This window comes from Lissotriton helveticus, chromosome 6 (assembly GCF_964261635.1).
Source record: "Lissotriton helveticus chromosome 6, aLisHel1.1, whole genome shotgun sequence".
Lineage (NCBI taxonomy): Eukaryota > Metazoa > Chordata > Amphibia > Caudata > Salamandridae > Lissotriton > Lissotriton helveticus.
The window spans coordinates 1,933,800,236-1,933,823,742 of record NC_136067.1 but is presented as its reverse complement, the minus strand read 5'-3'; the positions used below and the strand labels follow the sequence as shown (position 1 = coordinate 1,933,823,742).

The window sequence follows — 23,507 nt, the reverse complement described above, 5'->3', positions numbered from 1 at the left end:
AGAGTCTGTAGTAGAGTGTAGTAGAAAGTAGTGAGTGTGTAGTAGAGTAGTAGAGAATGTGTAGTAGAGTAGTAGAGAGTAGTAGAGGGTGTGTAGTAGAGTGTGTAGTAGAGCGTGTGTGTAGCAGAGTGTGTAGTAGAGTGTAGTAGAGTGTGTAGTAGAGAGTGTGTAATGTAGAGTGTGTAATGTAGAGTGTGTAATGTAGAGTGTGTAATGTAGAGTGTGTAGTAGAGTGTAGTAGAGTGTGTAGTAGAGTGTGTAGTAGAGTGTGTAGTAGAGTGTGTAGTAAGTAGTGACTGTAGTAGAGTGTGTAGTAAGTAGTGACTGTAGTAGATAGTGTGTAGTAGAGAGTGTCTAGTATAGAGTGTGTCGAAGAGAGTAGTGGCTGTAGTAGTGAGTGTGTAGTGAGTGTGTAGTAGAGTGTGTAGTAGAGTGTGTAGTAGAGAGTAGTGACTGTAGTAGAGAGTGTGTAGTAGTGTGTAGTAGAGAGTAGTGACTGTAGTAGAGTGTGTAGTACAGTGTGTAGTAGAGAGTAGTGACTGTAGTAGATAGTGTGTAGTAGAGAGTGTCTAGTATAGAGTGTCGAAGAGAGTAGTGGCTGTAGTAGTGAGTGTGTAGTGAGTGTGTAGTAGAGAGTAGTGACTGTAGTAGAGAGTGGGTAGTAGTGTGTAGTAGAGAGTAGTGACTGTAGTAGAGTGTGTAGTACAGTGTGTAGTAGAGAGTAGCGACTGTAGTAGAGAGTGTGTAGTAGAGTGTGTAGTAGAGAGTGTGTAGTAGAGTGTGTAGTAGAGAGTAGAGTGCGTAGCAGAGAGTAGTGACTGTAGTAGAGAGTGTGTAGTAGAGTGTGTAGTAGAGAGTGTGTAGTAGAGTGTAGTAGAGAGTAGAGTGCGTAGCAGAGAGTAGTGACTGTAGTAGAGAGTGTGTAGCAGAATGTGTAGTAGAGAGTAGTGACTGTAGTAGGGAGTGTGTAGTAGAGAGTAGTGACTGTAGTAGAGAGTGTGTAGTAGAGAGTGTGTAGTAGAGAGTGTGCAGTGATTTGAGTTTTACATCAAATTAAAAACGGGAACGGAACAAACTCATCCTATACATTATTGTGGTAGGTGCCCACGCATATAGGGTTAAATGATGCGTTAGATGCCACAGGTCCCACCAACACGCTTCCTTTATGATAGGAGAATGCCCAACATCGCGGAGATTTGCTCTCTGCTCTTCCCGGATATTTGTATTTTCAAATGTATAATGTTATCCTGCTAAACGAAGACGATGCTCAAACTATAAAAGAAGAGGGTTTCACAGATATGTTAGTCCTTCCGGGCAAACGAAATGACCCAAAGAAAGATCAAGTGACAGTTTAGAGCTCCAAGTGAGTCTTAATAAAATCAGTGTCTGGAACGCATAGCATCAAAAAACGAGCGGGGCATCAAACTGCAGTGTCATTCAATCAAAGCTTCAAGGCTTCTGAGCGCTAGCCGGGAATTATTTTTTGTGAAGCACTAATCACTGTGGAAGGTGCCCCTGCTATCCCAGATGTGAGAAGTCAGTCTGATATGAAAATAAGCAGTATTTGGAATGAATGTATTTGGCAGGGGGAAGGTGGGGCGGTGCAAGACCGTACTGACGAGTGAACAGGAGCCATTTTGTACCGAGTGATTCTGCCTGTGTGCATGTAGACAAACCAGGCAGCAGCATGAGCATGTGATTCGGTAAAATAACAAGCATTTACAATGCAATGGTTTTGCCTTTGTTAAAGTTAGAGCTATTGGCATTGCTCTTGACACTCTGAAGCTCCACTCTGCATTCTGAAGCTCCACTCTGCACTCTGAAGCTCCACTCTGCACTCTGAAGCTCCACTCTGCACTCTGAAGCTCCACTCTGCACTCTGAAGCTCCACTCTGCACTCTGAAGCTCCACTCTGAAGCTCCACTCTGAAGCTCCACTCTGAAGCTCCACTCTGAAGCTGCACTCTGAAGCTGCACTCTGAAGCTCCACTCTGCACTCTGAAGCTCCACTCTGAATCTGCACTCTGAATCTGCACTCTGCACTATGAAGCTCCACTCTGAAGCTCCACTCTGCACTCTGAAGCTCCACTCTGAAGCTCCACTCTGAAGCTCCACTCTGAAGCTCCACTCTGAAGCTCCACTCTGAAGCTCCACTCTGCACTCTGAAGCTCCACTCTGAAGCTCCACTCTGCACTCTGAAGCTCCACTCTGAAGCTCCACTCCACTCCGAAGCTCCACTCCGAAGCTCCACTCCGAAGCTCCACTCTGAATCTGCACTCTGAATCTGCACTCTGAATCTGCACTCTGAATCTGCACTCTGAATCTGCACTCTGAATCTGCACTCTGAATCTGCACTCTGAATCTCCACTCTGAAGCTCCACTCTGAAGCTCCACTCTGAAGCTCCACTCTGAAGCTCCACTCTGCACTCTGAAGCTCCACTCTGAAGCTCCGCTCTGAAGCTCCACTCTGAAGCTCCACTCTGAAGCTCCACTCTGAAGCTCCACTCTGAAGCTCCACTCTGAAGCTCCACTCTGAAGCTCCACTCTGAAGCTGCACTCTGAAGCTCCACTCTGAAGCTCCACTCTGAAGCTCCGCTCTGAAGCTCCACTCTGAAGCTCCACTCTGAAGCTCCACTCTGAAGCTCCACTCTGCACTCTGAAGCTCCACTCTGAAGCTCCACTCTGCACTCTGAAGCTCCACTCTGAATCTGCACTCTGAAGCTCCACTCTGCACTCTGAAGCTCCACTCTGAATCTGCACTCTGAAGCTCCACTCTGCACTCTGAAGCTCCACTCTGAAGCTCCACTCTGCACTCTGAAGCTCCACTCTGAAGCTCCACTCTGCACTCTGAAGCTCCACTCTGCACTCTGAAGCTCCACTCTGAAGCTCCGCTCTGAAGCTCCGCTCTGAAGCTCCGCTCTGAAGCTCCGCTCTGAAGCTCCGCTCTGAAGCTCCGCTCTGAAGCTCCGCTCTGAAGCTCCACTCTGAAGCTCCACTCTGCACTCTGAAGCTCCACTCTGAAGCTCCACTCTGCACTCTGAAGCTCCACTCTGAAGCTCCACTCTGCACTCTGAAGCTCCACTCTGAAGCTCCACTCTGCACTCTGAAGCTCCACTCTGAAGCTCCACTCTGCAGTCTGAAGCTCCACTCTGAATCTGCACTCTGAATCTGCACTCTGAAGCTCCACTCTGCACTCTGAAGCTCCACTCTGAAGCTCCACTCTGCACTCTGAAGCTCCACTCTGCACTCTGAAGCTCCACTCTGCACTCTGAAGCTCCACTCTGCACTCTGAAGCTCCACTCTGAAGCTCCACTCTGCACTCTGAAGCTCCACTCTGCACTCTGAAGCTCCACTCTGCACTCTGAAGCTCCACTCTGAAGCTCCACTCTGCACTCTGAAGCTCCACTCTGAAGCTCCACTCTGCACTCTGAAGCTCCACTCTGAAGCTCCACTCTGAAGCTCCGCTCTGAAGCTCCACTCTGAAGCTCCACTCTGAAGCTCCACTCTGAAGCTCCACTCTGAAGCTCCACTCTGAAGCTCCACTTTGAAGCTCCACTCTGAAGCTCCACTCTGAAGCTCCACTCTGCACTCTGAAGCTCCACTCTGAAGCTCCACTCTGCACTCTGAAGCTCCACTCTGCACTCTGAAGCTCCACTCTGCACTCTGAAGCTCCACTCTGAAGCTCCACTCTGCACTCTGAAGCTCCACTCTGAAGCTCCACTCTGCACTCTGAAGCTCCACTCTGAAGCTCCACTCTGAATCTGCACTCTGAATCTGCACTCTGAAGCTCCACTCTGCACTCTGAAGCTCCACTCTGCACTCTGAAGCTCCACTCTGAAGCTCCACTCTGAAGCTCCACTCTGCACTCTGAAGCTCCACTCTGAAGCTCCACTCTGCACTCTGAAGCTCCACTCTGAAGCTCCACTCTGCACTCTGAAGCTCCACTCTGAAGCTCCACTCTGAAGCTCCACTCTGCACTCTGAAGCTCCACTCTGAAGCTCCACTCTGAAGCTCCACTCTGAAGCTCCACTCTGAAGCTCCACTCTGAAGCTCCACTCTGAAGCTCCACTCTGAAGCTCCACTCTGCACTCTGAAGCTCCACTCTGAAGCTCCACTCTGAAGCTCCACTCTGAAGCTCCACTCTGAAGCTCCACTCTGCACTCTGAAGCTCCACTCTGAAGCTCCACTCTGCACTCTGAAGCTCCACTCTGCACTCTGAAGCTCCACTTTGCACTCTGAAGCTCCACTCTGAAGCTCCACTCTGAAGCTCCACTCTGCACTCTGAAGCTCCACTCTGCACTCTGAAGCTCCACTCTGCACTCTGAAGCTCCACTCTGCACTCTGAAGCTCCACTCTGAAGCTCCACTCTGAAGCTCCACTCTGCACTCTGAAGCTCCACTCTGAAGCTCCACTCTGCACTCTGAAGCTCCACTCTGAAGCTCCACTCTGCACTCTGAAGCTCCACTCTGAAGCTCCACTCTGAAGCTCCACTCTGAAGCTCCACTCTGCACTCTGAAGCTCCACTCTGAAGCTCCACTCTGAAGCTCCACTCTGCACTCTGAAGCTCCACTCTGAAGCTCCACTCTGAAGCTCCACTCTGCACTCTGAAGCTCCACTCTGAAGCTCCACTCTGAAGCTCCACTCTGAAGCTCCACTCTGAAGCTCCACTCTGCACTCTGAAGCTCCACTCTGCACTCTGAAGCTCCACTCTGAAGCTCCACTCTGCACTCTGAAGCTCCACTCTGCACTCTGAAGCTCCACTTTGCACTCTGAAGCTCCACTCTGAAGCTCCACTCTGAAGCTCCACTCTGCACTCTGAAGCTCCACTTTGCACTCTGAAGCTCCACTCTGCACTCTGAAGCTCCACTCTGAAGCTCCACTCTGAAGCTCCACTCTGAAGCTCCACTCTGAAGCTCCACTCTGCACTCTGAAGCTCCACTCTGAAGCTCCACTCTGCACTCTGAAGCTCCACTCTGAAGCTCCACTCTGAAGCTCCACTCTGAAGCTCCACTCTGAAGCTCCACTCTGAAGCTCCACTCTGAAGCTCCACTCTGCACTCTGAAGCTCCACTCTGAAGCTCCACTCTGAAGCTCCACTCTGAAGCTCCACTCTGAAGCTCCACTCTGAAGCTCCACTCTGAAGCTCCACTCTGCACTCTGAAGCTCCACTCTGAAGCTCCACTCTGAAGCTCCACTCTGCACTCTGAAGCTCCACTCTGAAGCTCCACTCTGAAGCTCCACTCTGCACTCTGAAGCTCCACTCGGAAGCTCCACTCGGAAGCTCCACTCGGAAGCTCCACTCGGAAGCTCCACTCGGAAGCTCCACTCGGAAGCTCCACTCGGAAGGGGCAAAGATCGGAGCATCACGGAACTAAAACAAATATAAACAAGGCAGTGAGTGCAGCACCGCCTTAGCAGTGGGATAGCAGCCTTGATAACATCGGAGCAGCCCCTGCGCCCGGCCTCAAAACAATAAAGGCAACTCTAGAATGCAGATTTACCTGTATCCCGCAAGTGATGTACGCAGATGGGAAAGAAACAAATAGCAACCTTGGAGAGCTGGCGGGGCAGGCAAACACAGCATCGGGAGACGCAATATAAATAAAATAACAGCTAGTATCAAATTATACAAAAGCCCAACGTAACGAATTGCTCAAAAAAGTCAAACATCATGTGTACATGAAGACGCAATATAAATAAAAATAAAAAAACAGCCACCAACAGATTAAAGAAAAGCCCCTCCATAGCGGATCGGTAAATAAACTCCAAACGCATCTGTTTATGCAGCATCACACAACCCACATGCCCGTAATATTAAACAAAAAAGTCCAGAGGCAATAATTATCAAGAAATAAAGATTATTTCAAAGTTACCTTGGCTGGGCTTGCTGGGCTTGCTTGTGTGCTTCCCAGAGAGACAGGAGATTGGGAAACGCGCGCGCGCGGCCGGCGCCGATCGCTTTCCAGAGCGTGCGCGTGACATCTCCTGTCTCCTGGGAAGCATAGCCGATGACTATAGTATCGCGCCTGCGCGATGCGCATATGGCTTCGCCATATGCATCGCAGGCGCGAGACCTAAAAAGCGTACTTACTGGCCATTAATGTACAGGCCGTATTAGGCATTAAAGCCGCAAAGGAGATGTTTCCATAAATATATACTGATTTCCTGATTTTTTGTAAATAAAACGTTATTAAATCAGGAAGCATGAAAGTGTTTCTATAAAGTATACAAAATGTTAATAAAGTGGATACAATTGACAGTGCCCGTATGTAAATAATCCAGTTGTACTAGCAGTGATACTGCACTCCATAGGCTAACACATATGTACATAGAACACTGAGGGGCGTATTATCAGGGAAGTATTATCAAGGGCCTTATCGCCGCTTTAGCTGGACTTTTTATTAGCAAGCTGTCGCTAACAACAGTTAGCGATAGTTTGTAGGCGATAACGAGCGGTTTGGGACCCGCTTTGCATGTCAGCAATATTTATCGCTAATGACATGCAAAGTGGGCGTACCCAACCTCTTAGCGACTGAAAGCAGTCGCTAACATCGCTATCGCCTATTATCAACGCAGGTGTAGCGATAGAAAAATTCGCGGTAAGCGCGAATATCACTAAAAACTAACGCCTGCTCAGACCACTTCTTAACCTGTATAGCCAATGGGAGTTGGATTTTCAGGTTAAGACCCTATTGGCATTAATGCCTGACTATCGCTGGATTTCCAGCGATATTCACGCATTAAGCCACTATCGCCGGATATTTTATCGCATTTGCTAATAGCACGTTATCTCTGCGATAAAATCCGGCGATGCACGGCGATAGAAAAAATGTCGCTAAGCTTATTTAGCGATAAATATCGCTAGTTGTTGATAATATGCCCCTATGTCACTGCTGGAGGGTAATGGTAATGTGCGGTCCATTTTTGTGGGACTAGATTATTATTGTGTTTTTTAAAAACAGATTTGATAAATGATTATTGGTTTTAAATTTTTTGTAAACCTTTTTATTCATTTTTCCATGTGCGTACAGAGTATACATTTCATAGAGCCTTTGATAGTCACAAAACATTTGTCTGGTCCTATTACCATTAATACAGAAGTACATCAGGGTTCAGTATCGTTCTGATAGGCATCTTGTGTGTGATCGTGTATGGGTGCCTAGGGAGCGATAGATTATGATTGTTAACAAGACATGCAGGTATTTTATTAATTGACTATCCGCTGGTTATTTTTCTGGGGTGCAGCAGATAAGGCACAGCAATGTGCTTTGAACTCTATTCAAGCAGGTAAGACACTGAGCACTCTACTGGTGGCAGCCAAGCTCAACCGTGCAGTGACTTGAAAACAGCAAGCGACTCCGTTGATTGAAGGGTGGAGTAGGATTTTGTCTACTGTGGCAGAGTAGATGAGGTTGTCTATAAAAACAGACATTAGCATATTAAATAATTTGATATATGGCTGAAGAGGGAGACCATGGTGTAATTTGGCTTTTAGATGTGCGTTCATTTTCCCTTAACCAATACTGGAGGACTATTATATTATGGGAAATATGGCCACAATTGTATAGTTATAATATGCCTTTGTCATGGTACTCATAGAGCGCACTGTCACCAGACGGTCACCTTGCGGTGTCGCCTATGCGGTTTCCTGGCGCTGATACTCATACCGCTGTGGAACCCCTCCTGGCTTTCCCTGTGAAGTGTCCACTCCTGGGCACTTCACAGGGATCTATGCTAATGTACCAGATGTTTAGCAAAAAGATCAAAATTGAACGAGAGAGGGCATAGCGTTCGGACTTGGAATTAATATTATTACAGGATTTGTTTAAAACCTAAAAAACTCTAAGGATCGAAGCCACATCTGAGTAAATCTCATTGGTGAGGAGAGGACTGGTTTAGTAGTTTATATTCTACTATTAGTAAATTAAATGAATATTTAAAACCATTGCAGGTGTCAAGAAAGCCCTCTCATTTCTTTAGCAGTCTCCCTCTTGTCCTCCCCCAGTTGGATTTAGACTTTTATTTACTAATGTTTTGAGGTGGGTAGGAGTTCATTGCATTTCAGTTGCAGAGATGAATAGATAGAAAGGTTCTGTGTGGCCACCTCTGGGTGATATAATGTGCAGCTGACCTGCCAGTGTTCACATACTTGCTGGGCTGAGTAAGTTACAGCAGGGGTATAAAGGAGCAAGCTTCTGAGCCTAGGGTGCAGCTACATTGCTTACAAAATTGGCCCTCGTGCCCCGCGAACCTTCTTTTAGAAGGCCGCGGTATATACAGTGAGTTTATTCGCAGCAGATGATTCACTCCATACGTTTTTCACATCTATGTTGTCTGATTTATGAAAACGAGAAAGGTCATATTTATCAAAGAATTTCAGTGGTGATCATGTTGCAAACAAGGCTGAGTAGTTCTTGGACGTATCTCACCAAAACGCCTTTAAGTGCTGATAGCACAAATTAGTAGCCGATGTTTCCATTCAGCTTTTACACCATCGAACCACCATGCATTGAACTAGTCTTCCGTGTGTACTTCTAGCTTCCTCTTCCAGTGTATATGATGTGATTTGTTTTTTCTGCCACCATTTGGGGGTTACCAAGTAGTGTGCTACCCACCGAGAAGTGATTTGAAGCCTTGCAGGGTAGTAAGCGCTATATAAAAGCAATTAAAATTCTATACCTAAATATAGAAATTATTAGTTTTTTTGGTAGAAGGGATTTGCTGTATGTCTGTCTCCATCTAATGCCTTTTTTGCTGGAATCTTGTAGGGACCTCGATGATTGAGGAAGAACATGGTTCCAAAAAATTATTTTAAAAGTCTCTACCCAAATTTAAGAATCGCGAGTTTTGAAGCTGCTTTCAACCATTTCCAACAGAGGTTGACGCTGCAACTGTGCAGCGTCAACTGTAGGTTCTTCTACAGGTGTTGCCCGAAGCTGCGTTTTTTTACGCCTATTGGGATATAGGACTTAACTGCATGATTACAGTTCTGTTTTAGACTAATTAATGACAAGATTCGCTTTGCCCTAAGCCCATGCTTCCAGAACTTGATAACAGCAGAATCTGTTGCATTTTCTTTCAGAAAGAAGAAGTTTCCGATAAAGAGCGCTGGCAGCACTTAGCGGATCTCGCTGACTTCGCCTTGTCTATGAAAGTGACCTTAATGAACATCAATTACCAGTCGTTCAACAACTTCATGCTCAGAATAGGTAAGGTATACAAAAAGTGATGGGTGGACTCCTTCAATGAATCTCAGCCCAGTTAATAACTCAAGCCATATCTTTGTCTGACGTTATTTTGCACACCATGCCACCTCAGTTTGGATCCAGCCATATGTAAATCATTCACGACCCTTCTCCAATGGGAACGTTGCTGCCCGAACTGCCAGGCCAGGTCCTCCCTGAACCGAAACTCACGCAACTTAAGACCTGTTTCACCCTGATAAGGGCTCATCAGGCCGTTATAGCTTGGTTCCAGTGACACAGTGTGCATAGAACCAACATCTGGGCATACCTGTCCCACTTAGGGCGACATACTGAAGTAAACAAAAAGTGATGGGTGGAATGCTTGAAGTAATCGCAGCCCCTGGTAATAACTTGGGCCGCAGCCCAGTCCATCATTATTTCGCCCACCATGCCACCTCAGTTGAGACCCAGCCATATGTAGATCAGCCTTGACCCTGCTCCAATGGGAACAGTCCAGCTCAAACAGCCCTGCCAGGTCCTCCCTGAACCCGAAAAGGTAAGAGCACCTTCAGTGGTCTTGTGACTGAAGCTGTGATGGTGGGCCACTCACCAATGTAGTGAAAAGGCTTGGTCTAGCACCGGATGCCCTGCGGTCAGTTCTTGCTGCAGGAGATCCGGACAGGTCATACTGTGCTCACAAGGAGAAGATAATAGCAGCACAAATATTACACCCCTAATTGGTAACTGATTGCAGTATGATCGAAATTTCCCTTACAGTAGGTAGATAATGGCAGGTCAAGTTAATTTTGCATTTACTCTGGACAGGCGATTGGCATGCAAGGAATAGTTCCGCCACAATGGGTTTGATGATCGAAGTATAGGTAAACCTCTGCTTTGATAAGTGGATTAAGTCATACTGCACTCACAATAGGTAGGTGTTTGGAGCACAAAAAATACTGTGCTTGCGATTGGAATATAAGTGAAATTAGACACACAATCACTACATAACTGGAGCACAAATTACTCTACAGTGACAATGGATAGAAAATTGGAGTTCAAGTAATACTGTGCTTAGAAGTGATAGATGCCTAGAGTGTAAGGAACACTGCACTTAGGATATATTGATAATGATAGCACACGTTACACCGCACTAACAATGGGTAGATGATTGGCCGGCTTCCATTAAGAACTTTTCCAGCATGTCTTAAATAAGTACAATCAGGATGCTTCTTTGGAAAGGTATGATTTTTGTACGGTTAGTAAGTAAAGTTACGTTATATAAATTCAGTTTTAAATGCAGGTATTTTAACTGAGCTTGATTTTTATTTTTTAGACCCAACAGCTTTAAAGAGAAGCGTGGTGCTGGGCGTTTATTCCCAAACTGAGCAATTTAGTAACTTCATGGTACCCCGTTCACCCACTGTGTGGACTTCCTGATTCTGCGTTGAACCTAAGTTCAGGTTTTGAGTCTTTCTTCCATCCATTTATCTGATATTTGGTGGTGGAAGAGAAAGCCTGATATTAGCCACTTCCTGCATTGAATTGATAATCATGTTTTCCATAGGTGCAGGAGAGGCGGCATTGAAGTAACTGAGGCAAGCAGGGGTGTAGGCATTGTGGATACCAATGGTAGGTCATGTGACACTGTTTAGTCATCATTAGATGCCTCTGCAAATTTAGTGCCATATTTATAATGAAAGTGACTCAGTGTGTGCCGCAAGCCATTTGGCTGCGCTGCACTGAGTCACTTTCAAAGCACAGAGATGCAACATATTTACAATATGTCACATCCCTGTGCTTTCCCCTGCACTTGTGCACAATTAGCTTCCATGCGCTGACGCAGGTACCCTTGTACCATGGTGCAAGGATCCCTTTGTCACAGGGGAGATTGTTTATGTGCAGGAAGGTATCCCTTCCTGCACATAAACAATCTGAAATGGCGATTTTAAACTTCTATGTGTGCTGCATTAGCACACGTAGAACTTGTAAAACGTCATTTTTTCAAAGGATTGTTTATGTGCAGGACACCTTCCTGCACATAAACAACCATTTGAGGTAATTTGCATGTTCTATGTGTGCTGCAGAATGCAGCAAGCATAGAAAGAGGAAAACGACGAGGAGAAATGGATACGTTTCTCCCCGTTGCGCCTCCTTACGCCTTCCCTGAGGAGTGCGTAGCACTCAGACACATTTCCAGATTTACAATTTCTCGTAAATCTGGAAATGTCAGGTCCCTTTGGTGTTGTGTGAAAACACCCACAGCAACACGCAAAGTGCTTCGTGTTAAGGGGACGTATTTAAAAGGACAGGAAAGCTGCTGGCATGAGGGCTTGGGGAACCCACTGCTTGGTTGACAGGAGACTGAAAACTATTAATATTGTTAAAACGAAAACAAACTGTTAAAATCCTCTCCTCCTTTACTTCCAGGTTTGAACAAAGGGCCTGTATTGGCTGGCGTTATTGGCGCCCGCAAGCCGCATTATGACATTTGGGGAAACTCAGTGAATGTGGCGAGCAGAATGGAATCAACAGGAGTCATGGGCAATATACAGGTAAGTCCTATCTATTTCACATCTGGCTTTCAAAAACTGTTTTTTGCAACAAAGCGTGTGCAAAATGTTTCCATGAAATCGGTTCCCTTAGCACATCTGTGTGCTTGACACATTTGTTTTATACATCTGGAAAATTAAGTCTTCATGATTCTTACAACCTCTCAGGAGAAATCTTTGTTCATTTTTATAAACAGCTTGTTAAGATATGGGAGTCAAACTAGTTTAAACCCAAAATATGTTTAAACCAAAAAAATAGTACCTGTAGTAAGCAAACAACCAATTAATAAGGTTCAGCTTAATAGAAGCACCTATGGTGTTAACTCTTTCTTCCTTGCAAACAATCCATAGTGCCAACGCAATGCCCCAGTCTCTGGTCTGAATATTTCTGCACATTGCCCATAAATGTCTTCTGAGTGCTTCTTTTGTGTTATCCATTCTCAACACAGCTGTCCCAATGCTCAGATGGGTGCCAGACAGGGCTGAAGATTACAGCCATTCTATACACATTGCTTCAGGACTATTGAGTGCTGAGATATGAGATAGCGAATCACGACCACGCTTGTGAACTGAGCAAGTGAGAATGCCGTTCATCCCTCCAATTCAGATTTTAATAATGTACTATAGTTTCATACCCAGCGGCCTACGGCTATACTGGTTGTTAAAGACCCTCCCTCTCTGGGTTAGACTTAGAACTAGGACGAGGACCTTTACCGACTGTTCTATCCTGAGACAAAACATTGGAACATTGCAGCCAATGAGGATAGAATTTTCTAAATTGAACAGGAGGAACCAGAAAGTCAAACATTGGATTGTTAGAGCGAAGAGCTTGGACCGGCCTTTATTGGGATTTTGGTCATCCATTGTATTCAGTGGAGCTCCAACATTCTAATATTGTAATACATAAGATTTAAGGAATCAGATGCTTGCATTTTCCCAACTAAACAAAACACGCCCTAAACAGTAACTTACTAGGACTATGCCGTAGAGTTGTAGCCTTCTTTAATTTAACTTGAGAATACTTCGTTCACCAATCAACTGAAACTCTCCAACAAACACACTGTTGCTAGAGATACACGTTGGTCTCCATAATTCACTGTAGAATGCTGAAAAGGTACCCAAATCTTATCATATTTGTGAACTGACTGTGACTTTATAGAAGGGCTGGATCTGTCAACCCACTCTATAGTAAACTCAAGGTTTTACAGATGACCACAATGAATATGCATGAAGTGAATTTGCATATAATTAAATTCAATGAGCTTTATTTGCGTGTATGTCTGTCATACTGAAAATTGGACTGGATTTTCCTATTTGTAGGTCAACCTGCCCAGTCCTTCTCTAAGGGGTATCGCCTAAATCGTTAAACGTAGCTCAATTTCACTTTAGATTTTGCTTTCTAATTCCTGAACATCAGCTTCCTGGCACCCACTACAATTCAGTAAAAACAATTCTTCATAAAGTGAGGACTTTTTTTTTAAAGTGCTTGTTATCTGTTGCCGCCACTAATACCCATGAGCTCCTGATTAAATTGCCAAAACGTATTGCCAAAACAGAACTTGCAAATCACAGCTCCAGAGAAAGGTGTTGTAAATTGCCCGTTACCGGCCTATAGTTTCAACAAAGTTATCTTGTTTAAAGCCTGCCTTTAACATTACGCCTGCGACAGAATAAACAGGTAAAAATATATTTTGCACATAAGATTATTAGGTTGAAATCTGACATCAAATATTTTCATTATCTGCTCAAAGTAGGCCTTTCTTCGTAAAAGAATAGTTCCTCTGTCTGTCTCTGACTTAAAGGAACCCCCAGTGGTTAAAGTCCCAAAGGCATTTGACTGAAGGTTGCTTAATTAATGAATTCCATATTGAATTCGTTCCTATTTCCCTTATCTCTGGATTTCTCCAGATTCACCTGTTAGAGTTGCTTTGCCAATTAATACTGTGTTGAAGTCTTATCTTATACCAGGTTTCCTTTGTAGGGCATTCTTTTTTGGTGTTTAGTTGATGGCAATAGTTAACAGAGTTGTTTCATGAAAGATCTCTCAGTAAACATACAGCGTTCTATTTCCTCTGTTATAAAACCAGTCAATAATAACAATAGAAAATATCTTTAAGCGCCACTGATCCATCATGGTTACTATGGGGTCATATTATCAAGCAGGGCGTTAAAATTATCGTTGTTTTAGCGGCAGAAAACTGCAGCTAAAGTGGCAATAATGGGCTTGATAATATGCCCTGAAGAATTCCAATAGAAGCCCAGGTTCACACCAGAACATGGGTTTCAATTGGAATTCACAAGGCCATATTACCAAGCCCATTATCGCCGCTTTAGCGGCAGTTTTCTGCCGCTAAAACGGCGATCATTTTTAACGACCTGCTTGATAATATGCCCCTATATTGGTTGTATTAATAATATCTGTACCAAGTAACGATTGCACTGTTGTCGTGCTGTTTACATGTTCTTTTTCTTTCCCAAGGTAAAGGAAGGGTTGGCTTTATCACACAATTTTAATACATCTTTTCCCAATCTTCGGGGATGAGATCAATACATATATATTCACTTTGACCATGTAATAATTTGTACAAACTTTTTGTTAAGATAAATGTAGCTTCCGGCGCTTTTCCGTCAGTTTTTGCAACTGTTCAAGACTATGGTTAATATTGTCTCTTTTTATTTTTGTTTCCCGATTTGGTATACGATTGCAGGTCTGTAACACAGACTAACTACATAAGGATGCTATGTTCCCTATCTCTAGGATTGATACCACATTTTAATTTTGCCCTGTGGATTCAGCCAAGGTTTTCATTGAAATGTCAAATTAAAGTACTGAGAGCATACATCCTGCCTCATCCACCTCTCCTTAATAAAAGGTGACACCAAACCATCTCTAGTGGCCCTTCTGCTTATGAGCCTGTGTTGTATGTCACAATATCATGATTGAAATAGCACCCAAAATATTGCATCCACAAGGTGGCCTACCACTATATTGTCAAGGTAAGTTTTACAAGAAAGTATAGCTTTACTTTTGCTCTATATCTACTTACCTTGATATTTCAGTGGTAGTACATTTTGTGGATTCAATATTTTGACTGGTCAATTTTTCAATCACATAATTGTGATACAACATCATTGTCTGGCATTTTGACATTATAGTATTGGCAGAAGTAAGGGGATAAACGACCCAAAGTAAGTTCAGGTTTTAAACTTTTATTCTGGACTGATTTCTAAATTGTGCACTTGTGATCCCACTTGACAATTGTTGAAGTGATTGAGAGATCCAGGGAAAGGGGCTGACAAGGCCCTCCCACTCAGACTCACACTTAGTACAATAGGACTATTCCCATGGCATTCCACTAGAGTTCATGAAAGGAGTGAAACACAGTATTAATGATATGTGCAAATCTCTATCTGATTTTACCAAATTCCCTGGCAGGAAATTATATTTTATCTAATTTGGCCTTTTTTATTTTTAGAACTTTTGTTAGATTCACTTGTAAGTTAAGGTACTATTTTTCTCTTTGCTTTATACAAATTAGCTTATCCGGAAGGCTCTCATTACTTGTATTGTCAAGTCTACCTTAAATATTTTCTATAGACTCTACATAGTTGACTGTTCTCTTTCCCTTTTTTGCCAGGTCGTGGAGGATACCCGTGATATCCTGAAGGAGTATGGTTTCCGCTTTGTGCGTCGAGGACCCATCTATGTCAAGGGAAAGGGAGAACTTCTTACCTTCTTCATGAAAGGGCGGGACAAGCAAGGCTCGTTCATTAACGGCTCCTCCGTGACACTGCCACATCAGGTTGTGGACAATTCTTGAGGCGCTGAACCCACCAAACACAGTGAAGAAAACACAAATAGACTGCCTACAACAAAAGGCAAGCTAATGCTGTCAGCAAAAGACGTAAAATTGAAGCACCAAAACTCTAGGAACGGAAAACGGAAGGAGTTAGTAACATGAACTGCAGAATAACCTAACATGATGCTACTTCACGCACTGGAAGTTCCGTGTAAACGTTTCTGCTTGACCTTATCTGCTTTTGCAGCTTCAGCTACCCGAGGAAATAGGGGACGAGGGACCGCTGCGCCAGCCCCCCAAAAGTTTGTGTGTGAGCATTTAGCAACATTGTTCTCATGCATAACAGCACAAGCACCCTAAAATGGACAAAGAGAGCTGACGCGAGCATCCATGTCGCACTGGGTGCATTAGTTCTCGCAAGACCTCAATAGTTTGATGTATTTATTATTCAGGTTAGCCCTAAAATAAAGAGGGGGAGAGTCTCAACTCAGCCCCATTCCCCCCCTTTAAGGTTGTTAGCACTGCAGATCAGTTCTTGTGTAGTGCTTGCTTCTACAAATCAAAAAGCTCAGGCTGAGGAAAAACATAAAAGGCATGAGGTGACGTGTGTGCTTGGATGGGTAGTATTCTAACAGGGACTCTGGCTTTCTGTTAGTTCATACAAAAATGCATTTTATCATGACCCTTAGATATGAAAATCAGAGAGCGTGCAATATATTTCCTTTTATTTGGATAAAAAATCTTTCGGAAAAATATAAATATATATATATATATAATATAAAAACAAATCTTCTACAATTATATTTTTAATTGTGTTCGTTTATGCAAGTAGTATTGATCTTTCAAATACTGCTTTGCAAACTGCTCTCCACAGCTGTTACCTTTGCTATTGCTTTAAAGAATTTACAGGTATTGATAAAAGAATAAGACTGTTTTATTAAAGCCTTCATCCACTATTCTGACTTTTTTTTTACAAAAAGTTTCTAACTAGGTTTGACTTTATACAAATTGCTAGCTTTTTAAATTATTATTTTTGCTTCAAAGTGAGTGTTGATGCTATGTACACATTTGTATGATAGAGTTCCTTGTTTGGGTTTTGCTAAGCACATTCTTCATGTCTCAAAGTGATGCTGTTGCTTGTAATATTTAACTAGAAGATTGAATAAGGAAGTGTCCTTATAGATTTGAAGCATTAGCTGCAGTGGTTCCATATGTGCACAACAGGTCATCTCCTGCTATTAAGTTTCAATCTGGGCCACCATCCTAGTCCAGATGTTTCAGGATCCATCCCTTCACCACTTCCAAAAAGGAGCTGAAACGTATCTCTTGCCCTAAAACCAGCAAAGGGTAATCACTCACCAAGCCATCAGTCCGACCCTAAGGAGTTCCCACTCATACCCCTTCCCACCCAGCCACCTCTCCCTTCAGCAGCTCTACCACTTCCCTGACTTTCCCAATTTTCCCTATAAGCTTCAATACAAAACCTTCTCCCATTGTGCTACCACCACCATTGATGATGTACCTCCGCTCCCTTCCATCTCCACTACCGACTGCAGTACTCCATCATATTGCACACTCCTGCTTTGTAAGTAGCTTCACTTTATATACACGCTGCACAAACGCGGGTACTGCATTGTTTCCACCAAGATCATGCATTACTTTCAATTCCAAGTGTGTAGCTGGTTACAACCAGAGTTGCGTCAAAGTTGGACTTTGATAATGAAAGGAGACCACGGGCTTAACACTGCGGTTGCTACTCGAATTGACTTGTTTTGTGCTCTTACATCCATCTGCGGTGGTGCGCATCCTAGGGCTCTGGCCTGGGTCTACAAGGACTGGCATTCACACCCACAGGTGTCTGGACTGAGCTCAGTGCACCATCACTTGAGAATGTATTTATTTATTTATTGATGCGTTTTTATATAGCGCGGACTTTACCCGAAGTTGTCAGAGCGCTTCACAATAGGAACAGAACTGATACATGAGAACATTACAAGTGAACAAATTACAAAAGCAAACGTTACATTACATGAGGCAAAAGTGACAATCGTGAGCCAACAAAATACAAGAGGTAGCAAACAGTGCATTACAGGAGGAAAAAGTGACGTGTGCAGGTTACAAAAGCATATAAAGTAAACATAGAGGTATGATACTGCAATATATGGAGGACACTCAAACACAAGAACAAACGTTACGTAGGCAATGGTGGCACTTGTGCAGGTATCGAAAGCAAACAAAATGTAAGAGGTAGCAACAGTGTGTTACAAGAGAAAAGTGACATGTGCATGTTACAAACGAGTACCAAACACAGGTAGAAGGATAATACTGCAATAAATGGCAGACTCTCAAACCACAAGAACACACTGGGAAGGCACTTCCATAGTCATGTAAAGTAGAGTTTCTATAATGGAAGGTCTTCCTTCAGGTAATAGAGAGGGTGTGAATTAAGTTTGGAAGTGTCTTTGAAGGAGGAGAACTTTGAGGTCAGTTTTGAAGGCCTGGGAGGAGGTAGTGGTCCGGAGCTGAGGCGGAAGTGAGTTCCAGATTCTCACTGCGCTGCCTGAAAAGGACTGGGCCATCGATCTTTCCTTCTTGAAAGTGGGAGGTTCAAGCAGTAGATTTTCCGCATTTCGTGATGGTCTAGAGCCTCGGGAGAGTTTCAGTTTATTCGCCAGGTAGAGAGGAGAGGAGGAGTGCAAGGCTTTGTGGGTAATGCAGCCAGTCTTGTAGATAGATCTTGCCTCGATGGGAAGCAAGCGGAGGGTGGATAACATGGGGGTGATGTGGTCGCTTCTTTTGGCCCCATAAATGAAACGAGCTGCTGAATGGAGAACAGACTTAAGGGGGGACAGGTGGGATTTGGGGAGGCCAGTAAGAAGACAATTGCAGTAGTCCAGTCGGGAGAGGACCAGCGATTGGACCAGGGTTTTAAGGTCATGCTCCGGGAAGAAGTGACAAATCCCCCAAAGAAGGCGCAGTTGCTATCGAGCAGACTTTGCAATTAAATTAATGTGGGAGAGTAGATTGAGTTTTGTGTCGAGTATGACACCAAGGGATTTTGCGCTGTCGACAATGATGGGTTTATTGTTCAGTAGATTCATTTGGTCCATCCATGATTGAACCGGGGGAGGAGAAAGTGAGGAGGAGGAATTCAGTTTTGGAGGGATTCAGGATCAGTTGATGTGTTGACATCCAGTTTTGAATGGAGTCCAAAGTAGAGTTTAGGATGGAGAGATCATGAGTGGAGGCAACCTTGAGGTAGATTTGAGTGTCGTCTGCGTAGAGATGATAGTGGACCCCAGATTTACTTAGGAGATTTCCCAGTGTTCCAAATAGAGATTGAACAATGTGGGTGCAATTATAGAGCCTTGAGGAACACCTTGACCCACCGCCAAAGGAGATGAAAGACTGTCTGCTATTTTGATCATTTGGGATCTATCAGAGAGGAAGGAAGCAAACCATTTAAGCACAGTGCCCTCCATGTCCATTTTCTGTTGAAGATTGTTGAGGAGGGTGTTGTGATTGACAGTGTCAAAGGCTGCCGAAAGGTCAAGGAGAACTAGAAGACAAGACCCCCCTGAATCGAGTATCCACAGCGCGTCATCAATCACTTGCAGCAGGGCTGTTTCAGTGCTGCAGTTTTGGATGAAACCGGACTGAAAATTGTCAAGAAGATCATTGTCCTTGATATGGCGAGAGAGTTGTTTCGCAGCACATCTTTCTGTGATCTTCGCAAGAAAGGGTAGGTTAGTGATGGGGCGGAAGTTGTTGAGGTCATTCGCATCAGCAGTGGGTTTTTTAAGCAGAGGGCTGACCTGCCCAGTTTTGAAGGGAACAGAAAGGGAGCCTTGACAGAGGGAGAGGTTGACCAGAGTGGTCCAATAGGGAAGAGAATGGGTATAGAAAGTCAATGGCAATGGCACTAGGAATGGGATCAAGAGAATGGTTGGAGGGCTTTGCTTCGAGGATGCACTTGAGGAGGACATCTTCAGAGATGAGGTCGAAGTTCTGCCAAATGACTAGTGATTTGCGCTCCTCTGGAGGGGTAGGATGAGCCACCTGATCCACAAGTGATTTCACTTTTTCGTCAAAGAATACAGCGAAATACGCAGCTTTCTTTGTAGAATCCTCCAACTTGGAAGTTGGGGGAGAGCAGTTAGTATTCTTGATGAGATCAAATAGTTTTTTGGGTCTATTTTTGGCTGAGTCAAGGAGGGTTCTGAAGTGTGATGCTTTCCCAAGGAAGATGTGCTTGTGGTACTTGGATCTTGCTGAACGAAGGGTGGCCAAATTATCGGTGGAGGGTGCTTGCCTCCATTGTTTCTCCAGGAGTCTTAGGTGTTCCTTTCTTCATATAGGGATTTGTTGAACCAAGGTGCTGAGGGAATGGGCCTTTTCTTTTTGCTTTGGAGAGGAGCGACGCTATTGATTTCGACTGCAAGGACTGAGAGGCATTGGGAGGTGAGATCGTCAACATCTAGGTTCGGGTCTAGCCTTGGAAGTGACAGCAAAGCTGATTCACAGAGGGAAACGGTGTCAATATTTGTAGTGTCACGGAACCAGGAGGTAGCCCCCCTTAGGTTGGCCAAGAGTTATAGAGTGTGCTAGGTGAAGAGAGAATGGAATGAGGAGGTGGTCAGACCAGTCTACGTGAATAGGGGTAGCAATAGAAAGCATGCCTGCTTTAGAAATAATAAGGTCCAGGATTGAGCCCTTAGAGTGTGTTGATTCGGCTGTAATGCCAGAAACCGGTCCTGGGAAGCTTGATTCCGGTCCAGGGAAGACATGGCTTGGCAGTTTGGGCTGGACTGTTCCCATGAGGCACAGGGTCAGACTGATTTGCATATGGCCATGTCTGAACTGGGGTGGCGGAGTGAGCTAAAGAACGGTGATGGATTAAACCCAGATCAGTTGACTGGGGGTGAGTGTTTGTATTGTCAACGCTCCGTCCATCACCACCTTTGGTTTTTCTTTGTTCGCCCTAAGTTGGCAGGGTATGCTCAGACGTGAGTCCCTTGCTCACTTTGCCACTGGAGTTAAGCAAGCCCGGCTGAAGACGGCTGTAATGCCAGAAACCGGTCCTGGGAAGCTTGATTCCGGTCCAGGGAAGACATGGCTTGGCAGTTCGGGCTGGACTGTTCCCATGAGGCACAGGGTCAGACTGATTTGCATATGGCCATGTCTGAACTGGGGTGGCGGAGTGAGCTAAAGAATGGTGATGGATTAAACCCAGATCAGTTGTCTGGGGGTGAGTGTTTGTATTGTCAACGCTCCGTCCATCACCACCTTTGGTTTTTCAGTGTTGGATAAGATCGTTTGTAGAGAGGAAGGTGGCCAGCAAGTTGGCGGAAGAGTCTTGCAGGGAAGCCCCACTGGAGATTGAAGTCACCCACGAAGGTCTGATTGTCACTTTGCGTGTATTCGTTGCTGATGAAGTCAGTGAGTTCCTCCATAAACGAAGGGCCGCTGCCAGGTGGGCGGTATATGACATGGAATCTGAGGGATGAGCGGTGGTGTAGTTGAAGCTCAAGAGATAGACATTCAAAAATCCAGAAGGCGCTGATGGGAAAAGCCTTAAGTTGAAGGGAGTTTCTAAAGATGACTGCAACACCTCCCCCAACTTTGATAGGTCTGTCATTGCTGAAAATAGAATAGCCTGTGGGTAATAGGCGATCAAACATAGAGTGAGAGGTATCGTTGAACCAGGTCTCTGTTAGGAAGAACAGGTCAATATTGTGATGGGATCAGAGATTTCGAGTTTGTGTTTTATTGCAGATCTGCAGTTGTGGAGCAGACCGCGCAGCTGTCGAGACTATTTTGGTGACGGGGGCACTTGGGCTAAGAAGGGTGATAGGGATATTGGTGCACGGGAGGGTTTAGGTGGATGCTTGGTTCTGACAGAGGAGATGGTCGGAATAGTGTAGATAGTTGGGTTACTCGGAGATGCAGGTTGAAGAAGGGTGGCGTTCAAGGGCTTGTGTGAGTGAACGATGTTTGCAGACGACAGGTTATGCTTGGCTATGATGGGGTGAGGGGGCGAGGTGCATCTGGTGGGAAGGTGAGAGTTTTCCAAAGGAGTTGAGGTGAATGGGAAAGTTGAAATCTTAGAGCTTAAAAGTGAAATGGAAGCTACAAGCTGGGCGATGGAGGTGACCAGCGAGCATAGCTTATTTTCAAGAGAGAGTAGGGCAGAGTAGGGTGTCTCGATGGCAAAAGGAGGTGGTGGAAGGCAGGGAGAGGTGGGGGGACAGGAGGAGAGTTGGGGTATAGGGTTCATAGGTGGGGAAAGGTGGAGGTTGAGATACCTGCTGATGCGGCATCCGTCTGGGTTAGTAAGAGTCCCATAAAGGGGTCAGAGATGCAGTGGTATTTCAAGCCCAATTTCGGTCTTTAGAATAGCAGATGCAAGCACTGTACTAAGAAAACTCACTTGATCTATTTAAAAAGTGTTCATTTCAACAATCTCATCCTGTTGTTTAGTACATGAATAATAACCTCACAGAAATAATTAAAACAGCATAAATGCATGCTGCTAGCAGCGAGAATAATATGAACAGTACTAGCCCGTTTAGAATGTTTTTCGCAGCCTAACACCCTAAAGACTATTATATGGGCTTCACTATGAGAGCATGGAGTAGCTAACTTGCCTGTAGAGTTTCGTAGGGTTCAGCGCATTGCATACTTGTTCACAGCAGATAGGTTGTGGTTATCAGCCATCAGCAGGAAGAGTGTGTTCCCTCCGATGGAAAACACACATCAGCGGGGCTCAGCTCCTCACCCTACTGTATCTGCTCTCTGCTCACGAATGGATGCTACAGCAGTCCGGCACGACCTCTCGTTATAACCCGGTGTGAAGGCCTCTCTCCTTCAGTGGTTAATTCATGGCATCTGTATAGGGCTGACTACCGATGTTTACCCTACATCGGGGGACTTTCCATTAATCAGATACTTAACCGCTTCCGTGCTTATGACAGCTCCACGCCGTCATGTGCCACAGGCGGCGTGTGCTAATGACGGCGTGGAGCCGTCATCCAACTGCAGCTCCGCCCACGCGGCACTAATTCCCCTCCTGTGCGGGCGAATTAGTGAGTGGGCGGGTTCATGACAGCTCCACGCTGCCCTTGACTCATGACGGCGAGGAGCCGTCATGAGTAAGGGAGCCCCGCGCTCGCACCCACCACCCCGCGCCACGCCCGAATTCACGCTGCGGCGAAGGGGTTAACTGGTATGAGCCAGCATGATGAAAATACGTCAACTTGGACTACATGTTTATTTTACACATCCACTGTCAGACCTTCAAATGCAGATATCATGGAGCTTGTAGCAGGCTGTGTCGCCTTTAGCTTGTAGCAGGCTGCGTCGCCTTAAGTGTTAGCAAAATACTTGTTTCGATGAATTGACGCTTACACAAGCTCTGTGAAAGAAAATGACAACCTGGAAGAGGGCAAAAAGTAGAAAGACTAACTTAACATATTCAAAATGCAGTGCATCTTTGGGAGTTTACGGCAGCCTTACATTACCATTTTATGGGAACTCACATAAAAGCAATTGAAAACAAAGGTTTTTAAAAGGTGTACAACAGGCACCTGAGAACATAATTTCATGCTATGGTTCTTCACTGGAACTGGCATCCATATCTTAATGTTTGTGAAAGGCATGTAAAGCAAACTGTGTGTCTCCTGAGCAGGATTCCATAAAGCCAAAGGGATACTTGTAGCGCAAATGAGAAATCGACTAATACATGTTATAGCAGTTACAGATGCAAGACATTATCCAGTGAGTAATGGAACTCAGAAAAGCTTGTTTGTGGTTCCATTTGTACATATGAGCAAGTTGGTTGCAGTCAGTTTGCAACTAAGAACTTGTGTCTTAAGCCTGGATGGAGAGTGGCTATTAAGTACAGACAGCAAGAAAGGTACCGAAGACCAGCACTATGAAACTTACAAAGGTACACAGAGCACACCAGAAGGCTCCA

General features: G+C 44.8%; 1 protein-coding gene across 3 annotated transcripts in view; it reads left to right on the top strand.

The window, feature by feature from the left end:
* ADCY3 (adenylate cyclase 3) overlaps positions 1-16,482 on the top strand; it is a 519,000-nt gene extending 502,518 nt beyond the window's left edge. For all 3 annotated transcript variants that reach the window (XM_078649931.1, XM_078649932.1, XM_078649930.1), the window contains 3 exons: positions 9,081-9,207; positions 11,611-11,735; positions 15,371-16,482. In XM_078649931.1, coding sequence (XP_078506057.1) covers positions 9,081-9,207; positions 11,611-11,735; positions 15,371-15,553 — 435 coding nt within the window. In that variant the 3' untranslated portion in view covers positions 15,554-16,482. The remainder of the gene's footprint in view (positions 1-9,080; positions 9,208-11,610; positions 11,736-15,370) is intronic.
* Positions 16,483-23,507: the final 7,025 nt, after the last annotated feature.